An 18,833-nucleotide genomic window follows, 5' to 3' on the forward strand; every position below is an offset into this window, starting at 1 on the left:
GCAAAAAAGAATTTGCTTATCTAAATATCTCTTCTGTCAAACTAGAATTAAATAAATATAACCAATGCAGCACAACAAATTTTCCTTGACACTTTCTGCACTCCTAACATTTTCCTGCTATCTGTCATATGGCTCCAATACACCTTTCATACTTTGTAACACAGACAAAATACAACTTCCATACTTTGTAACACAACTAATACTATACCAAATTGTAAGTTTAACTTCTTCGCCATTCTCCTTCCCCTGATAACATACTGTATCAAGTTCCTCTTACATCAAAAGCAATGAATGTAAATTTTATTGCCACTCTTCTTCTATTCTTACGTGCCTTTCTCCTATGTCTATTTTTGAGATCCAAACTACCAACTTAAAGATAAATTACTACCTCTACATTCTTTAAAAATATCATCTTCGCTAGAAAAAGCAATATAAAAAAATTTTATTTTCGAAATTTCAAACAATTACACAATTGGTGCAACTCAAATTTACAAAAAATAATTAAAAACAAATTTATCTCAACATGTATTCTCTAAATAATATATTTAATAATATTTAGTAAAATGAAAACCCTAATAAATTTAATAAATATATGAATTTGTCATTATCAAAATTTGTAACATACTTTTCCGCCCCTAATTTTTGTAATCTATAAAAAAAAATTAACATTACATTTTAAATATTAACCTATTATCAATAGGTAAACTTATTACAACGTACAATTAATATTTTTTATATCTCTTTTTGTTGATTTGAATGTAAAACCTCATACATATTTCAATTAAACTATTATTATTGTCATTCTGCACATACTTCAATCCAATTCTCTTTCAACAAAGCTATATAGCACACAATATGCACTGCTACTCTTTCATAACTTTCTCACTCTGCATATTATCCACGTGCATTTCTTCAGTTCTGTACTATATATCAGCAACAACTTCTTTCACTTTGAATTACAATCCAATCGATACACCCGATAACCGCAATAAGCTTCCTCTTAAATATATTCATCAACTCTCAAGAACACCTTAACCATCTCTCTCCCTTTCTGTATCGTTTTTCTTCAGACTACATAAAAATCTATGGCAGTAAACATTGACACGAGCAATTCCTCCAATCACGGGCGCAGTCGTTCCAACTTCACCGAAGGATATTTTTTGTTCAAATGCAACCAAAATAAAAAGGTAATTATCTTTTATTCGTATATACATATATAGAATACAACAAAAAGTTTTCTATTACACAGCTTCACCGTCTGCACTTTCAATTTTCAGATTCTGGCATCAAGCTTTCACTGCATGCTGAAACTCCATAACAAACACAACATAACAATCATCCAAGGAAATTAGAGTTGGACTATTCAAATTACAGGAGAAAAATTTGGAGCTGGATGGACAGAATTTCAAAAGTTTAATTTGCTTAACAAAGATAATTATATACTGCTTCGTCAAATCGGCAACCTAAACTTTGATGTTATCCAGTTTACAGAACTTAAAATGCACAGTTTCTCTTTCTAATATTCTGCAATTGCAATATTCTGCAAATATTCATGGTGAGTCAAGGTACGATACTTTTTTCTACCCAATCTGCCTACAAATATCTTTTCACTTTTTTACTGCCTTTTTTTCCTCTCAGGTGATATCAAGCCAATATATATTCTGTATCAGCATATATGCTCTTCCATCAAACCAGATATAACTCATGATATTATGAATTCCATATCTTTTTACCAAATTTTCGATGAAAAGAACAAAAATAAATTTGTAAGTATAATTCTTACTATATAAATATTATCACTTCTACTGAAATAAGAAAATCCAAGAACATTTGCTCACACGTTACCAGTATTTTTTTTTTCTATTTCAGAAAATACCAAAGTTCGTTACGGTATTCCTAAACGAAACAAGAACACCCCTCATCACTCTAAGAGCTGGATATAAAGTTTTTCAAGTCAAGATAGACGGCCGACAATTCACCAACAATTGGCAAACATTTGCTCAGCAACATGATCTGCAGTTGAAAGAAAAATTTTAGTCTTCATACCAGAAACAATTAGCTCATTTACCGTGCAGATCTACAAGAAAGACGACACCGAAAAAATTTTTCCATGGTACAACAACTACTATGTACATTCTTATCTGTAATGAACAATCTGTAAAATGTATTCAGATATCAGTACAACGTTATTTATAATGTCTTCCTACTACTTCAATGACAGATTATATCCCAAATAATTCTACCTTACATATAAAACAAAAAACTATTTAATTTTACATAACTTATGGACTAATTTAACAATACTCCAATAAACACACACTTTTTTTTTTATTAAACTTGTTTCTTTTTGGCTGCCGTTACTTGTTTCATTGGAGCCTGTTTAGTGAGGTGCTAAGGTTTAGCACTTTTGGTCAAATGCAAGGTACCTTAGGGTGGTTGAATGTATATCATTATTTTACTTCATCTGTGAACTCACTGCCAGTGGTTGTTCACTTACTGCAAGTAGGTTGCTTTTTGTCAAAAATTTAACCATTAGATTGTAGTGCTTTATATTTTTGTCATCTATTGACCGTTAGATTTGTATGATTATCTATGAAGTTGTTGACTTACTTTTTATGTGTGATCTTTTATCCTGAACAATGTCGGTGTTTTTGCCAGACAAAGCTTAACTTTCCAAGACCTGCTTTTGTTTCTTTCATCTTATTGGGTTGTCGTTGGTCTTCATTCTCTTTGATCAATTTGATTGTGCATTTTTGTTAGGATAGCTTAAACGAATTCCAAAATAAATTGAAGCTCTCCCCAAAACGCCCATCATGTCAATTCCACCAAACACATTTAGTTTTTATTCCTGCTACCTGCTTCCATCGCTTCCAATTCTTCTTCAACCCACTGCACTATTTTCTTTCTTGCTTTTCAACAGCCACGCAGACGCAGTCAAACATATATCAATGCAATATACCACAAAATCAATTCCCTTACTAAAAAAAATTAAATTCCCCTATTTAATGGTTCAAAATAAATACTACCAATCAATTCATTTAATGCTCCACCGAATACTCAACCGACCCACTTTGTTTGCTTACCTGTTCAAATTAAATACCCATTAAAGCCCTCGACCGACCCCCACTTGTTCAAACATATACAGCCTTCTTCCACCAGAACATTCACTGTCATTTTCCTCTAAAATCTATCACCAGTAAAAAATCCTCAACAGTGAAAACACAGCTAAATTTCCTACTTCGCTTGCACATCAGGTACGCTTGCATCAATTTCCAGTATATTTTGCAGCTGATAGCTGAACAATTTACTTTCAACATATAACTCCCAATTGTCCACAGCTTTTTGCTTCTTCCACATATTCAATGTTCTACAAACATAAAACAAACCTAACTCATAAGTAATATGATTCACTGTTTGGTAGATTATTTTGCTTCATTTTACATTCCGTTTAGTTAAACATTTCATTTTTCATTGATTGATTCCATATACAATTTAATAACCAACAGTTTCATAAACTCTCTACAGTTACATGGACAATGATATCTTTGTTTCTTGGACACTAACCGTCCACATTACACCCCAAAGACAAAAATTATAAAAATACTATTTAGTTACACCCACTGGCCATAAAACCCTTGCTGCTACAGCTTTGCACAAAGATCCCAAACACTATACCTATAAATACGATGAAGCCATCATTGAACAGCATTCTGCCCTCGTTGAAGACGTTGGCTTCTTGAGCTTAAAAATGCTATTTCCATTGCTAAGTGGTTGGAACGTGTCCTCATGTTTGTTTCTCCACACCTACCAGGTAATTGTAAATTGTTATCGTTTACTTCCTATCTTACAAAAATCCTTTATTTCTGAGTATTTGCTAAATCAATTCCTGTTTTTCCAGATGCTCCTCTTCCTCACTTCATACCTGATATATATGGCCCCCTACCATGCTGTTTCACAATTCGTTTTACAAAAAATAAAACACTGGTACTTCTCTGATAATAATACTAATTCCTTTTTTCGCTGCACAAAATTCTAACAACCATAACCTAACATATTCTTAACTGAATAGCGATTGCCGCATGACCTTATTCCAATGATACAACACTGCAGACAGCCATTCCTAACCATCAAAGCAAAAAATGCACATTGGTTGATTGCCTTGACAAATTTGCAATTTGCTGAAGGCTGGAATCACTTTGCAGCAGACCATAAACTTGCCACAGGTGACATCATTCTGTTTAAATATTTAGCAAACATGGAGTTCAACGTAGCCATCTTTAAAAAAAACTACCAGCAGCAAACATTTCCAGATCCATTCTCGCAAATGCATTTTGATAGGACTAACTGTGTTTACCAGCAAGTTATCACGGGCTTATCAAATGATTTCACACAAGATTTAACTTTTCCGGCATTTTTCCATCGTGTCATTGATGATGACACTTTTCGCCTGGTACCTTTTATCTTTATATAATTACTATGATAAATTATTACTCAAACACCCTAACTTATAATATATTTTCACAGAAACTACCATTTAATATCATCGCTCCAAATTGGCAAAAGAACCGTCCTTTCCTCATTCATCTCCATCGGCAACAAATTCATGCTCGCCTGCAATGCACAGACATCAATGTTACTCAGCATTGGATTCAATTTCTGGACCAAATTCATGCAAAGCCAAATGAACTCCTATTCTTCCTGCCAACAGAAATGCTCACCTATCAGGTCATCGTGTGTGCTCAAAACGGCATCAAAAAATATGTTGCAGAAGACACGAGGAGAGTACTTCAATCATATCGATTTGAGACAGCACACCCAATTTGATCCGCAAACTGTTTTATCTTCCAGTTTGATGCACACGCTTCCAGAAACTGTTTTATCTTTCTTTTGTATCCACCTATATATGTTCTATATTTCTATCCATTATGTAAGGCACTACCAACAAACAATATTTTTGGCTACAGTCCGGACAAACTTTTTAATTTCCTATGTTTAATTTCCTAAACACCCAATCAACTATTTCCCCCACGTCATTCTATTGTCTTCGTCAAAGATATGCTATACTAACAACAATTAACACTTCCACAAAATACGTATTTACCCAAAAAAAAACACATGATCAAATCCAACACAAAACACAACACCACTACTCTACTATTTATCCCTACCCAATTCATGACTGTCTTACTATAAAGCCTGACACCACCCAAAATATCTTGGCTATCACCTACACCACTCTCCATCTCTATCAAACACTATAATATCTAATTTATAAATTCCTGCTCTTTCCACCTTTTAAACAGCCTCATTTCACACTCATCATTTCCCAAACCAAACTTCCTTCCTACCACCAGACCGCCATTGCTCCTAAGGTAATCCTCGTTCTCCTCTTCTTTCTTCTTTTCCATTTTCCAATCCTTCTGCACTTTTTCATACCATATGTCTTAAATTTTTTGCTTCACGTTATTTTTCTTCTACTATTCCTATATGTTTTTTTATCACCTTTCTATGCTTTCATATGCACTAACGATTTATAAATTACCGCTCCTTATTTATAGTTTCAATTTCACATCTACTCCAGTTTCAATTAATGCTCCTTATTCATAGTTTCCATTTTCCCTTCATAAATTTACATCCTGTTACTGAAGTTTTTACCGCGATGGAAAATACTATCATTCCACTTTCAAATATTCATCCAGATCTACTGAATTGGACAACAATTGTCCAAGTTATTGAAATAACACATATCAAGCGTTTTGGCGGACCTCAAACCCATTATCAACAATATGCACTAGCTGAACCACAGGTTTGCTAGTTTTACTTTACCAAATTATTCTTTTGTTGTTCATTTACCTTTCAACACCAACTGACAAAGCTAAAATATAGGGACTAAGAGTCCATATGCATGTACCTGCACCCTATCTTCAACAATTTGCCAGGCTTCTTTTTCCTTTTAAAAAATACTACATATCTAATGCTTTTGTTCATCCATCACTGAATGATCTCTCTGCCGGTCAATATCCATACTATTGGGTTGCTGCACAAAACACCCACATTCAACAGATACAAGAACTACAACGACCTTGTCTTCCAGTTTCTTTCCAACTGCAACCCTTCACCATGTTGGACACACTTGCTAATACAAATCATTTGATAAGTATACACACCACCTGCTTTTTATTCATTTGATTTTTTCCGTACAAAATAATACTTACTTTATCAAATTTTTTTAATATATTTTTTTTATATAACTACACTAGATATCATGGGAAAAATCCTCCATATCCTGCCTATAAAAGAAATAGATGTTCGAGGAAAAAGGTCCATCAGTAGAGATTACCTAATTGCTGATCACAGGTAACAATCCATTTTTCACTATTAACACTTACCTGACCCTTCAAACGATACAATAAAATAACAATTACCATTCTCTTTCTGATCCCTCTACAGTTTCCGGCCATTACTTCTTACTCTCTCTGATCAAATTGAAGAATCCCATGGACCTATTATTGCTTCCCACCATGAAGCCTGCCCAGTTATCATTGCCATTAGGATCAAAGTCACAACAAAAAAATGTAAGCAAACATATTGCTTTTTCTCAGAAATATTTTTACAACTTTACATTTTACACAAAAATTTCTTTCCATCGCACCAGATCTTAGCTTCTCAACTCAACCATCATCCGTGATCCTCATAAATCCAGACGTTCAAGAAGCAATTGACCTACAAAACTGGTACCAATTCCAACATTCAATCATGCATTTTCATTACTGATATTACTACCTAATCTTTCTACATATGCCTCAGGTTTTATACTAATTCTAACCAATCAACACAACTACCAGCCACCACAAGTTATATAGATCCCAATATTCTTCTTCCACCTCCCAATAATAATCAAATCATCGATATTTCTGCTGCAAAAGAAATTGTAAGCCTCCATAGACCCTTTCATTCAATCCTACTGTCTCTAGATCCAATTTAACAATATTTATATTTATTCACAATTCCTATGTTTCCTTCATAGGAAGTTGGCACAGCATGGATTAGAGGTTCTGCTGAGATAAACTACACGAATAGTAAAATGTACCGTATGACATGTCCTAATTGTGAAGAACCACATTACTCTCCACAAATGACCCGAACATTCTGTCAGCATTGTGAACACACTGTTCAGCTCTTGCCCATGTTCTTAACAATCTCATACATTATTCATAAATCATACAATTCATTCTCCAAGCAATTTCATCTTTCACTAAATATTATCACTTCTCCTTTCCCAGACCATATATTTCAATTTCGCTTTCTGATAGAACCGGTTCCCTACATGCAACCGCAATAGACATTGAAGCTGAAAAATTGGTTGGATATTCAACAGCCGAACTCTATCATGCAAACCAACAAGTAATTATTTATTCCCTTTATTTACACACAAAATTTTTACCCTTCCTTTTCCATCCTATACATTAACCTTATTCATTATTTTTTTACTGTCTAACAGAATGTTAATATTGTCGCCCTCGTTGCACAAAAATTGCACGGAAGAACGCTTATTTGCTGCATTCAACCTTCTCCTTCCACATTCAGGCTGCCTCAACCCACTGCGTTCAACATTTTAACTTCATACTTCCCGGATAATCTTCAAGGCGCAAATCTATACTCAGCTTCCACAACCTAAACATTCAACATAAAAATTAAACTGTCAGAATGTCTCATTTTCACTTATATGCCTGTAAAATATACTTCAGTTTTATAATGCATGCTTCTGTCCGCATTCAGCAAATGCCAATATCTAGAGTTTATACCAATATATATTCTAGAATTTAACAAACTCATACTATATTGAAAAAAAAATTTCTACTATCATTACAACTTGAAATACATAGCTTACATACAACTCTATCACAAATGTAATCTAAAAATAACTATCACAACTTTTATAAATTTTCCACATTTCTTAACCAATCAATTAACCTCAATGGGCATTTGTATATATACACGTTTCACATGTTACATTTGGTTTAAATTATTGTTTTGTTTAATTCACATGTTCCAATTAAAAGTTTAGTGTTTTTTTAAAAAAAAATAGAAAAAAGAAAACTAAAATATGGGGTAGTAGTTTACTTCATAACCAGTTTTCTTATTCCTTTTTCTTTAATCAAGAAAACTCTAGACCTTGCAAATAAATAAAGGAGAAAGAGGGGTTTTGATACACATTTACTCATTCATGTTACGTACCATACCAATTCATGTTTGGTTCTTCAATTCCAGTAATAGACTAATATCAACACTAAAAAAAATTAGATGTTAATTTGGGCCAGATTGAACCCAGCTCGATACGAATATCTTCTTATATGCTGATTGATTCAATTGAATCTCAACTATGGGAGTTTTAGTGGGCTAAGCTTTAGGCTGTTGGACGAATGTCGTTGAGGTGAAAATTCTTTTCTCTTCTTGTAGCACATGGCTTGATTTTACATTCCTGTTTAGAATGGACGTTGTCTGAGTCTGTTGAACTCACAAAGCCCATTTGACATCCCAGAAATTTGAACATTAACAACATAACTAAGCAAGGGAAGAACTTCAAAGCTTCAGGACCTGCTGGGATTGGCTGCCGGAAAACTGCTGTTAGAATTTAGAAATGGCGGTTGATTTGGTTCAGGAATGGCACAATTAGGAACTGTAAGCATTTGAACGACTTCAACCATAGATGGTCTTGAAGTTGCAGAAGCTTGACCGCACAAAAGCCCAATTTTAAGCACATTCCCTGCCTCTAGCGCTGGAAAATTTCCTTTCAAACAAGGATCAACTAATTCCTCAAGTTTATCCGCTTGGTAAAAAGTCCAAACCTGGGCCAACAGTAAAGAACAAGTTTTGTTCATCTTGTCTCAGTGAATCTGAACCCTTTTAGGCTTTAGCAAGTTGAAATGAAATGTGGGAACAAGAGAATTTGATCTTTACCGTTTGCAGAAGTGAGCCAGAGTCTTCCTTGGAAGCATAATTATGCTTTCTACCACAGACGATCTCAAGGACCAAGATGCCGAAACTGAATACATCAGCCTTCTCCGTGAGCTGTCCTTTGACAAGGTATTCAGGAGCCATGTATCCTCTGTAAACAAAGCCAAAATCAAACGTTCATTTCAGCAAATGATTAAAATTTCAAACATGCAATCTGGAGATACGATGATGTTTCCTTGTTCATCTTGATTGCATTTGTTGACATTGGAGTAAAATGCTAATCGCAGTAACATTTTCTCTTACAAAGTCCCTGCAAGTTCAGTGCTAAGGTGAGTTTTGTCCTCGGCAAAATGCCGAGCCAATCCAAAATCTGCAACTTTAGGAGAAAAATCCTCATCAAGAAGCACGTTGCTGCTTTTTATGTCCCTGTGGACAATTCTGATCCCGGCTCCTCCATGAAGAAAAGCTATCCCTTCAGCTGTTCCAATTATAATTTGGAATCGCTCCTTCCAACTTAGAATCTTAATTCTGTTTTTATCTGCAGAGTGATTTGTAAGTCTACCATGTTAAGGTCAATCTACACAAACTTGTTAACCAGAATATATGGTCTAATTAATGTTACCAACCAAAGAGGTAGTGATCGAGGCTCTTGTTGGGCACAAACTCGTAAACCAGCAAGCTCTCAGGACCTTCAATGCTACAACCCAAAAACTTGACGAGGTTTTTGTGCTGAATTCCATTGATCAGATCCACCTCATTGAAGAACTCTTCAACCCATCGACTGGTACTAAAGAACAACCTCTTAACAGCAATTACTTTTCCATCCGGAAGAGTTCCTATATATACGGAACCAGCTCCTCCTTGGCCTATTTTCATTCTGGGATCGAAATAGTTTGTTGCCTTCTCTAAGATTTCATATTTGAAGTACAAATATGACTTCTTGTATGCATGTGAAATTCGGGCTAATTTTCTCTGTTCTGCATCACCACAAAATGAAACAATTTGTTACGTTTAGTTGAAAAAAAACACTGCATTAGAAATCATCTTTACTTGCGCCTTGGTTATCGATCATCTTATCATACCTTGAATGGATTTTTTGAATCTTGCGTAGAATGCATAGGCAGCGAAAAGAGAGAGCATAGAGAAGGCCACAACAGACGAGCCTATAGCCACTCTTTTTCCCCATGTTGAGGGTCCTGAAAATAACCAGAATGTCAACAGGAACAAAACAAGCGAAGCTGCGAAAGAAATTGCTGAAAGTAGCATAATTCTAACAAAGTTCTAATTCTGAAATTTGATAGCTCATAAGACTATTGGTTAACACAAAAATGTAGGTTAAGGCAAAAACATTGGATAACCTTGGCAAGAAACAGAATCGATAGAACACTTCTAACTGCAAAGATAACACCTTTAATCGAATTGAATATATTTGAGCAACTCTAAACTCAATTTGGGATCAATTCTCTCTTCACCACAAACTTTTTGTACTGCATACAACAGGTGCGATAATTCGTAGTACTTACCGGTAATAGTCTTAGGCGGGTCATTATAGAATTTCACAGTCGAATACCTCAAATAACAACCAGCGTCCATCCCACGGCCTTCCCGGCTAGGCAAACACCCTATAGCATTTTGACTTGCCTTCGTTAAACATTCTTTACACCCTTGATCGCTTAAAGTCTTCCAACACTGCGCCAAGCCAAACACTCCATTCAACCCCTTTACAGCAAACCCTCCATTCTTCAAAGCAACTGAAGTTACTTTATCAATCAACTTTACCACATTCTTTCCAAAATTCCCGACATCTTCGACACTCAAAACACCAGCTGATCGGCTGCTACAATTTGATATACCTTTTGTCGTATCAACGCTTTCATTAAAGAAGTTGTAGTTGTCAAAACGCAGGAAACATCCGTCCATATAAACTCGACCTGATGCTGCACGGCCGCAAGCATCATTTCTAATATCTTGACTCGTTAGGTAGCAAAAATAGCAATCAACCGGAGCAATATCTTGGTAACATTGGGCTAAGGCATAGAAGGATATGTTTGTCTTGTTCCCTGCATAAAGGCCCCAACCATTATTAATCACAAGAGATTCTATCTCGTCCCCCACTTCAGATTCTATCTCTTCCACCACTTCAGAAGAACGGGGAATGTTGTAGCTGGTGTTTATCGGTGCTATATTCTGGCCACAAATCAGGCCAGCTTCGTGAAAATGAGGATTAGCAAATGAGAGGAATGGGAAAAAATTCAGGACGAAGATCAGCCCTGAAGCCAAATAAACAGAATTTGCGCTTGAGAACTGCATGTAGTTGATGAACTTGGATAGCTTGATGATTATGGCGTCGAGAAAGAGTTTGGTTTGCAGTTAAAAGATGTTTAATTAATTGCACTAGTACACAATTAATCTAATCACGAGGTCTCATAACATTTGCTGCATACTCCTACGGCATTCAAAATGAAGAACGAAGAGCAAAGCAAAGCAAAGTGGAAAATAATCCTACAGCATTTAAATGAAGAAGGAAAGCAAAGCAGGTAAGTCAAGTCAATAAAAGCAAGTCAGGACTCAGCCTAGTAAACAAAATTTTCCTTCTTTCGAAGATTATTAAATTTCTGCTCTTAAGTCTTACCTAGTTGAATTTTCAACGTATATGAAGTATTTCTCCGTTCATCCTTCCAGCTTAAAGCAGGAAACTGAAACTGCCTTTTGTCTTTATCCCTGCATTCTACTGATGAACCTATATTGGTATTCATGATTGGAATACCTACTAGTTAAATTAGGAAGGTGCCCATTCAATTCAAAACCATGAGTGGAATGAAATTCAGTCCGTAGAACATTTCTAGGCGAAGTAGGCAGGGTAGTATTCTGCTAAAAGATGAACACTAGAGGTTTATCAAACTGCTTATAAAAACACAGCTAAACGGGTAGCTATATTTTTTGACCGAACTTCAAAGTGACTGAACAGCGTTTTGAGATCTTTAGACTAAACTAAAACAGATAAATATTAAATAGCGGGTCAAGCTAGAAAGTCTTCTTTTCTTTTTTGTGTGTGCAAGGCAAAGTCCAGCCGACTATGACTTGTTGACGCAATACACCATAAAAATACAGCAGATATGTCTCTCATCTCCCCGTGTGTGACTCGCAAAGATGGCGAATTTAGCTCACAATTCGGGGTGCCGATTGCTGTGTGTCGGCGAGGAATTGAATCCCCAAATCTTTAGCACCTATTTATAGCTTTGGACAAGTATCTCAAACATCTGAAAGAGAGAAGGCGAGCAAGTGCAATTTGGAGCCAAAAGGACGAACTTTTTCTGATTGAGGAGCCAAATTTCTAGTTATGAAAACTAAACTGAAAGAAACAACACCAGAGTGTTAGAAAAGACCATGCGAACTATGTCAATTGCCAAGGCTATTGTAGGACGACTAAAGTTAAAAAAAGTGTTCTGAAATATGAGAAAGACAATTATCAGGCCCAAAGGGCTCATATGGTTATTAGTCTTGCGTCAGGGAAAACTAATAGTATGATTTAGGTAATGGGAAAACGAGGTAATATATTGTCTCAAACTTCCACGTGACAATTTAATAGGCAAACTACATTCAGTAAGTTGAATAGATGTCAAAAAAAATACATAGATAATTCTTGTAAAATCATAATTTAAAGCATATATCAATTCCAGGAATCTACTCCTTTTTTGATTTGGAGAGAGCTTTCTTCCTTTGCCCAAGCATATAGGTATACATGTGAGGACTGCCTGCATGGGACAGCAGCGGTTGTTGATTAATAACAGCAAAGAGAATACAAATTGATCTTTTGTTTTTTAACTTTGATGGACAAGTATTTGGCGCTAATAGAACAAAATAAACAATCTTTAAGGAAGGAAAGTCATGCCTGGCACATAAACACCAAGAACAACAAATGCAGCATAATAGTAATCAAATGAGAAGTTCCACTTGTTGGGCATCAATACAGAATATTTTGCGGATTCCTGCAAAAGAGTTCATGAGGTCAAGAAAGTCGATTTCTTTTAAGAAAGCTCTCACAAACTTCTACAAACTATTTCAGCAGTACATGGCCATGCGTGAAGCATCGTAGAAATACCCAGAAGCATGGAATACAGCACATGCTGATTACAGTAAATAACAAGACGAACTTGCAAAAGGAAGTATTTCAATAGTGAGAGACTCCTTTACAGGGATTTCGACTACCAGGAAATTATGTCTTATTCTATTAAAACAGATGCGCACCCAGGAGACATGTACAACTGATTAGGATATCTGTTTATTGTGTTCAATGACAGAGATTTGATAATGAGTTTGAAGCTATAAAAGGGAGTTCAAACAAACTGTCAAATTACTGCTGGATGACAAAAGAAATTTAGATTTGGGCAATTATTTTAAAGTGCAATACAATTCAACGGCTTAAAAAGTTTCTAGGTCTGCTGTCGTCCAAATTTTTAACCACTAGGCTAAGTGAGCTCAAATGTTCTGCAAGAGACTTCACCTTAACCACTTAACGATATTGCAATCCATGTCTAGATTAGGAAAATGTTCTGCTGAATGCTAAAACTCTCAAAAAAGTCCATCACTAGATGAGCAAACTGAGAACACAGATGATTCTACAGAACTGCATCATCAACCTTATGACAATCACACAAACTAAAATGTACAAGTCATTCATTCTATGACAATCGAGAAGTTCTTTCCATTGGCAAAAATGTAATTCTGTAGTATGGTTATATGTAATAAGAGTGCTAGGGGCATTCAACTCCTGGTGCACTGGATATCTCCAATATTAACTAGCCAAAAAAGAGACATTAAGGGCAATGATAGACAGTAGATTAGCGTAATTTGTTACAGGATTTAGTTCATTACCTTGATAAAAGGTAAGGCATTGTATATTAAACCGACCTCACTCGTGATGCCCGTTGGGTACAGCAAGAGGAAGGTGCTATACCTGAAGCACACAGTTGAATAATTAATGAGACAGCTTTCACTGATAAACACCATGGCTTCCATATCACAGTTGCATGGTTCATACCTAAGCCACAAAAGCCATGAAGGTGCAGAGCCAAAGGCTTCCTTTGTCCCAAAAAATGAATATCGGATAATCTGAAGTGTAAGAAAGTAAATCATCCTCAAGTGAGATTGATTTTCCAACAATAAATAAAATAAAGTGAGGCAAGAGATTCTAGAGTAAATGCAAACTAAACGCACATGAATATGAAAGGCTTACCTCAGTGATAGACCAGCTAATGACCAAACTGCTAACAAGTACATGAGTCCTAACCTGTGAGGTGAAAGATAGATTTTTGCAATATAAAATTCTCTCACCATTTAAGGGAAAAAAAAAAGAGGAGAAAACCTATTAGCATCAATGGCTCAAACCTCAGGAAAGCTCCACAAAATTCCCCAAGCTACATATAACCTTGAACCAATCTGTGGCAGCGTCGCAGAAACTGGAGATCTAACCAAGCCTTTTGAAGGAAAAACCATCAGTTTGTTTTGATACAAAAATCTACAGTGCTATTAATAGCTCGTCAGTGAGTCCACTTACCAACTAGACCATGAATTATCTGCTCCATATAAAGCATACAGGATGAAAAGGACAGAAAACAAAAGTTAGGTACATATTAGATTTGACAGGTAAGAAATGGAATCCCCATTTGTAAACTAAATTTCATCAAAATTGTAAAGTTACAATAGACAAAAGGATGGGAGAACTGCATACTATGTACCGGGGCGTACATTTATCATGTCATCCACAGAAAACAGGTTGAGCATTTGTATGAAATTGCTTATCTCATAATTCTAGGATCAAACAATATTCTTTCTCATATGTACAAACCCACTATGAAGCCCCAGAGAGTCTCACATCAACAAGAAGATTTTTATCCAAATACTTCTGAGTAATAATATATTTTCTCTAGTGGCATAATAACTCTTTGATCAAATTTTTATGATTTCAACTCCTCTAGTTACTGAAAATCCTAATAGTCTACTAAGCACAAACACTTCCAAGACAATACCACCTCTGACTAAAATGCATTTGACAGCATTGACAGTATACAGCAAACCAAAGTAATTTGCTCTCAGCCTCCATTACTCACTTTCTCAGTACACAACCACCACACATGGAGCAAGTGCCTCATCCTTAAATCCCAGAAGCCTATCTGATATCAATCAGCTCAAGTATTTCACTAGTACACGAAACAAACTGCTCAAGAGGGCTGCGTAACGTTCTGCCCGACCAATACAAAGACTTAGCTCTGTCCACTAGATGGCATTTTATTTATAAGCATTATTCCACTAAGTTTCAAAGATCATACACTGCCATGCCTCAAGAAAATACTGGGTACTAGACGTGGGCAGCCAAACTCATTCAATTTTACATAAAGGTCAAAACTTGTAGGTATCCTAGTAAAATCTTACACCAGTAATGTCTCCCCATGCCCATTTAAATATAAAACAAGACCACAAGTTTCAGAAAAGAAAATAAAATTAAGAAACCAAAGGAATCACCTCTAAGATGGCAGCAGATTGAGCTAGAAGCAGAGGCTTCTCAACGGCATCGTAGACGTGTTGGTGCCCCGACTCCTTGAGAGTCTTCACAGCTAGAAAAAACACCTGCAGCCTGGTAAAAAAAAATCAAATTGAAACCAAGATTTAATTGCAGAAAGAAAATTCAATAACCGAAGGAAATAAGATCAACTCCGAAGAAGCGAGTAAAAGAAGAATTACCATCCGACGAAGACGGTCCAATTGTAAATGGTGAGGTATAGGCGTTTCAGACCTGATAAAACCCCTGCCATCGGACAATATACAGCCTGCTTCCTCCTCCTCCTCAATCTCGAGAGCTATAGATACAGAAGAAGTTCGGAGATTCCAATGTAGGACGGCGGCGAAACTGAGGGAACCTTATCAACTTCTCGAGGTAGAGAAATGAAGAATTCTACTAGTAATAAATAGCAATAGTAATGGAGGACCGCCGGGGGGGGGGGGGACCGCCGGGGGGGGGGGGGTGAATACACAGAATTGGTGAGTAGTTCAACTGCCAACTGAACATATAGAGACAGTTGAGGGCTGGGATCTGCTGCAGCCTCCTTGCTTCGTAGTCGTAAGCTTCAACTGCCAACTGAATCTGTTTGATGATTTGAAGCTCGTACTAAAATAGTACTAGTATCGCCACTAGGAAGTTGGATCAAAAGACGACGTCGTTTGCAAGTGTTTCTTTCTTTCTTTTTTTGAATAAAAAACTATTTTATTACTCAAAATGCTAAAAATTGTCAAAAATATTTTTGACAATCTCATACTAAATACAATTTTTTTTTTTCCAAACGGCAACATCTACTAAATACGATTTACTTGACAGAAAATTTTATTACTGAAAATGCTGAAAATAGTCCATGATTTACTTGACATGACAAATTTGAGTGAGAGGTTTTCGCATAATATGCAAATTCATGTTCAATTTTATTCGCTTCCCTGGAATCTAATTTATACGGCATTTGAATTTTAGGACAATATGGGCTGTGACCCAATTAGGGATGGATGGGTTGTTATCTCGATTTTTGCTTTCAATTTTCAGTATACTTAGTTTGAGGCCCAAGCGATTGTGGGTGAATTTGGGAAAACCTAACCAGGAAGTGAGGAAGAATGCAGAAGTGTACAAATTATATTCCTCCAACGCTCCAAAAATACTTTTCAGGCCTGGTCTAAAAGTAATCCATACATCCGATTTTAGTTTTTGATTAGAAAATAGCTTTTCTTTTTCTCGTATTTTTAGTATTCTGAATTAGTGTAAGCTGCTTTTAGCATTTTTGGGAGATTAAAAAAACCAGGATCTTTTCTCCTTCAAGAGCCTCCCCCCATCCACCCCTTTGGGACGTGACGGAATAGGAATTAGCACACCTAGACGACTGCAATTGTAATGGGCCTAAAGCCTTCCGAAGGACCCCAAAAAAAAGGTCCGAAGCAGAAAAATAAGCCTTTTTTTTTTTTGGATTATGATTCTACTCTAAAAATCAGTAATAAAACAGCTATTTGGTTTAGATGAGACAGTCTTCCTTTTAACCCCTTATACAACTCAGGGCGTGTTTAATAAAACTGAAATCTGAATCTAGTAAGTTATTGAATTGTTAAATATTTAAATCTAATACATTCAGTGATAAATGAATAACTTATCACTTAATTTTGGGAACAAATTTTATCTAAGAAATTCAGTGCTACTTAATTAATTTAGATGTTCAATTTTTTGTTATCAAAGGGTCTAAATATGTTAAGATTTAAATTTATTAAATTTAAGTGCTGAATTAAGTTATCAAAATTAGATCTCAATTGAATTTTTCCTTCTATATAAAATATGATAGTATAGATGTTGCCAACTAATTAAAAAAATTTAAGTATATTAGCCATATAACCATAAAACCGGATAGTGTAGATGGAAGCTAACTAGGTTGCTTTAGTTTCTTTTAAAAATATATTTAAAAAATAGTATAGATGTAAACTAAATCGGTTGCTTTAGTTTTTCTTAATTATTTTTTTTTTTAGTAAAGGATGGTTGAATTTAAAAAGTGAAGAAGGTAAAAGGAGAATTTGAACCTAAAACATCTTATTTCTCATATCTTAATCTTAACGAGTAGACCAAAGGCTCTTTGGTTATGTTGTTTTAGTTTATTATTGTGCCACAATCATTAAATGAATAAGTAAATTGTGTAAACTTTTTGTCACAAAGAATCTGCATTGGAACACACTCTTTCTTCCTTTTTGTGACACAATCCTTCCATAGCATAATTTTGTAATATTCAAAATAGCATATAGGATTCGGTTGTGTTTGGATTGCATTTTCCATTATTTTTCATGGAAAAATTACTGTAACGATTTGATGTATACGAGGGAAAAAGGTAATAGGAAAATGTGATCACGGAAAATAACGTAATTTTCCGACGGAAAACCGCAATCCAAACAAGGCTGTTTAACATTCTTTTTTCTTTTGACACCAATCTTGTTAAAGATCCATGATAAATTGCTGTGCGCTCTATGCAACTCATGGGACATTTAAGGGAAATGAATCTAGACCAATATAGAACAAGCCAAAATCTACAGCGATATGATGTAGGCAATAAAATATTAACTCAAAAAAGTAAGAAAATGTCCTTTTCATGATTGCATATTGATGATAAAAATATATGTACAATTGAGAGAAATCAGCAGGCGTATCATATTTTTAAGAGATTTTGTGATCCAATGCTTTACGCTAATGTCCTTGTTTTGCCCCCTCATCAAGCTTTTAATACGATTTCCTTTCGTTTTCCAGCTTGTTGCAACGTGGGTTGAAACGGAGACCTTTTCTTGATGCATTGTACGTGCATCTTTTCTGAAGGGTGAAAATCACAGGGAGGGATAACTTAGTTTAATTAAAAAATCACAACAATTAATGCATTTTATTCTTTTCATTAACTTTTAATCTTTCTTCAATGCGCAGAGGACAACTGTCCCGTTCTACGTCAATTTCCATCATTTCACATCTGGCCAATAATAATATAGAAGAAAAGGGCAAGAATGACAGCATCCAATTGTGAATTATTTATTGGTCATCGTTATCTCCTACGTGAAAGGGGCATCCACCTATAAGCTTATTGCATCAAGAACTAAAAAATTTGTTTTAAAAACGTAAACCCTGCTGCAATATTCTATGTGCATTATTAGTACAAACTGTCTAGTTAATTCACATTTTGTTAGTAATTTGTCAGCTTATTCTTGCTTGAGTATGTCACTTGTCACATTCCACAATTAGTCATCGGTGGAACATATTGAGGAGCATCATTAATACTAGTACTTAGTAGGACGATAATACGTACGTGTAAGGCTGTACA

General features: G+C 35.4%; 3 protein-coding genes and 1 long non-coding RNA gene across 4 annotated transcripts; 2 read left to right on the forward strand and 2 right to left on the reverse strand.

Annotated features, from left to right (window-relative positions):
• Positions 1–3,727: 3,727 nt before the first annotated feature.
• LOC113778442 lies at positions 3,728–5,043 on the forward strand. The gene is made up of 4 exons (XM_027323856.1): positions 3,728–3,811; positions 3,899–3,984; positions 4,070–4,450; positions 4,525–5,043. Exons 1-4 carry the CDS (start codon positions 3,787–3,789, stop codon positions 4,822–4,824), a joined length of 792 nt encoding a protein of 263 aa, XP_027179657.1. The 5' UTR covers positions 3,728–3,786; the 3' UTR covers positions 4,825–5,043.
• A 2,227-nt stretch (positions 5,044–7,270) lies between these two features.
• Positions 7,271–7,783, forward strand: LOC113778443. Its single transcript, XR_003469266.1, has 2 exons — positions 7,271–7,404; positions 7,502–7,783. It is a non-coding gene; the product is annotated as an uncharacterized LOC113778443 (long non-coding RNA).
• A 649-nt stretch (positions 7,784–8,432) lies between these two features.
• LOC113778613 (cysteine-rich receptor-like protein kinase 42) lies at positions 8,433–11,357 on the reverse strand. Its single transcript, XM_027324071.1, has 6 exons — positions 10,482–11,357; positions 10,041–10,154; positions 9,585–9,935; positions 9,262–9,496; positions 8,962–9,109; positions 8,433–8,849 (listed from the first exon to the last, which is right to left on the reverse strand). The coding sequence occupies exons 1-6, from the start codon at positions 11,266–11,268 to the stop codon at positions 8,592–8,594; spliced, it is 1,893 nt and encodes a 630-aa protein (XP_027179872.1). The 5' UTR covers positions 11,269–11,357; the 3' UTR covers positions 8,433–8,591.
• Positions 11,358–12,459: 1,102 nt separating this feature from the next.
• Positions 12,460–15,955, reverse strand: LOC113778604 (very-long-chain (3R)-3-hydroxyacyl-CoA dehydratase PASTICCINO 2). The gene is made up of 9 exons (XM_027324059.1): positions 15,700–15,955; positions 15,481–15,592; positions 14,516–14,534; positions 14,347–14,435; positions 14,195–14,248; positions 14,000–14,070; positions 13,834–13,915; positions 12,851–12,947; positions 12,460–12,713 (listed from the first exon to the last, which is right to left on the reverse strand). Exons 1-9 carry the CDS (start codon positions 15,768–15,770, stop codon positions 12,643–12,645), a joined length of 666 nt encoding a protein of 221 aa, XP_027179860.1. The 5' UTR covers positions 15,771–15,955; the 3' UTR covers positions 12,460–12,642.
• Positions 15,956–18,833: the final 2,878 nt, after the last annotated feature.

This window comes from Coffea eugenioides, chromosome 7, assembly GCF_003713205.1.
Source record: "Coffea eugenioides isolate CCC68of chromosome 7, Ceug_1.0, whole genome shotgun sequence".
Classification (NCBI taxonomy): domain Eukaryota; kingdom Viridiplantae; phylum Streptophyta; class Magnoliopsida; order Gentianales; family Rubiaceae; genus Coffea; species Coffea eugenioides.

Bases quoted from the DNA above. Each gene is read 5' to 3' on its own strand.
- LOC113778613 (XM_027324071.1), bottom strand. From the start codon at position 11,268: ATGCAGTTCTCAAGCGCAAATTCTGTTTATTTGGCTTCAGGGCTGATC. The intron at 9,936-10,040 runs GTATGATAAGAT...GTGGTGATGCAG, and splicing joins ATTCAAAAAATCCATTCAAG to AACAGAGAAAATTAGCCCGA. The intron at 9,497-9,584 runs GTTGGTAACATT...ATCACTCTGCAG, and splicing joins CCTCGATCACTACCTCTTTG to ATAAAAACAGAATTAAGATT.
- LOC113778604 (XM_027324059.1), bottom strand. From the start codon at position 15,770: ATGGCAGGGGTTTTATCAGGTCTGAAACGCCTATACCTCACCATTTAC. The intron at 12,948-13,833 runs GTAATGAACTAA...ACTCTTTTGCAG, and splicing joins ATGCCTTACCTTTTATCAAG to GAATCCGCAAAATATTCTGT. The intron at 12,714-12,850 runs GCATGACTTTCC...TGTCCCATGCAG, and splicing joins TCTTGGTGTTTATGTGCCAG to GCAGTCCTCACATGTATACC.
- LOC113778442 (XM_027323856.1), top strand. From the start codon at position 3,787: ATGTTTGTTTCTCCACACCTACCAG. The intron at 3,812-3,898 runs GTAATTGTAAAT...CTGTTTTTCCAG, and splicing joins TGTTTCTCCACACCTACCAG to ATGCTCCTCTTCCTCACTTC. The intron at 4,451-4,524 runs GTACCTTTTATC...ATATTTTCACAG, and splicing joins ATGATGACACTTTTCGCCTG to AAACTACCATTTAATATCAT.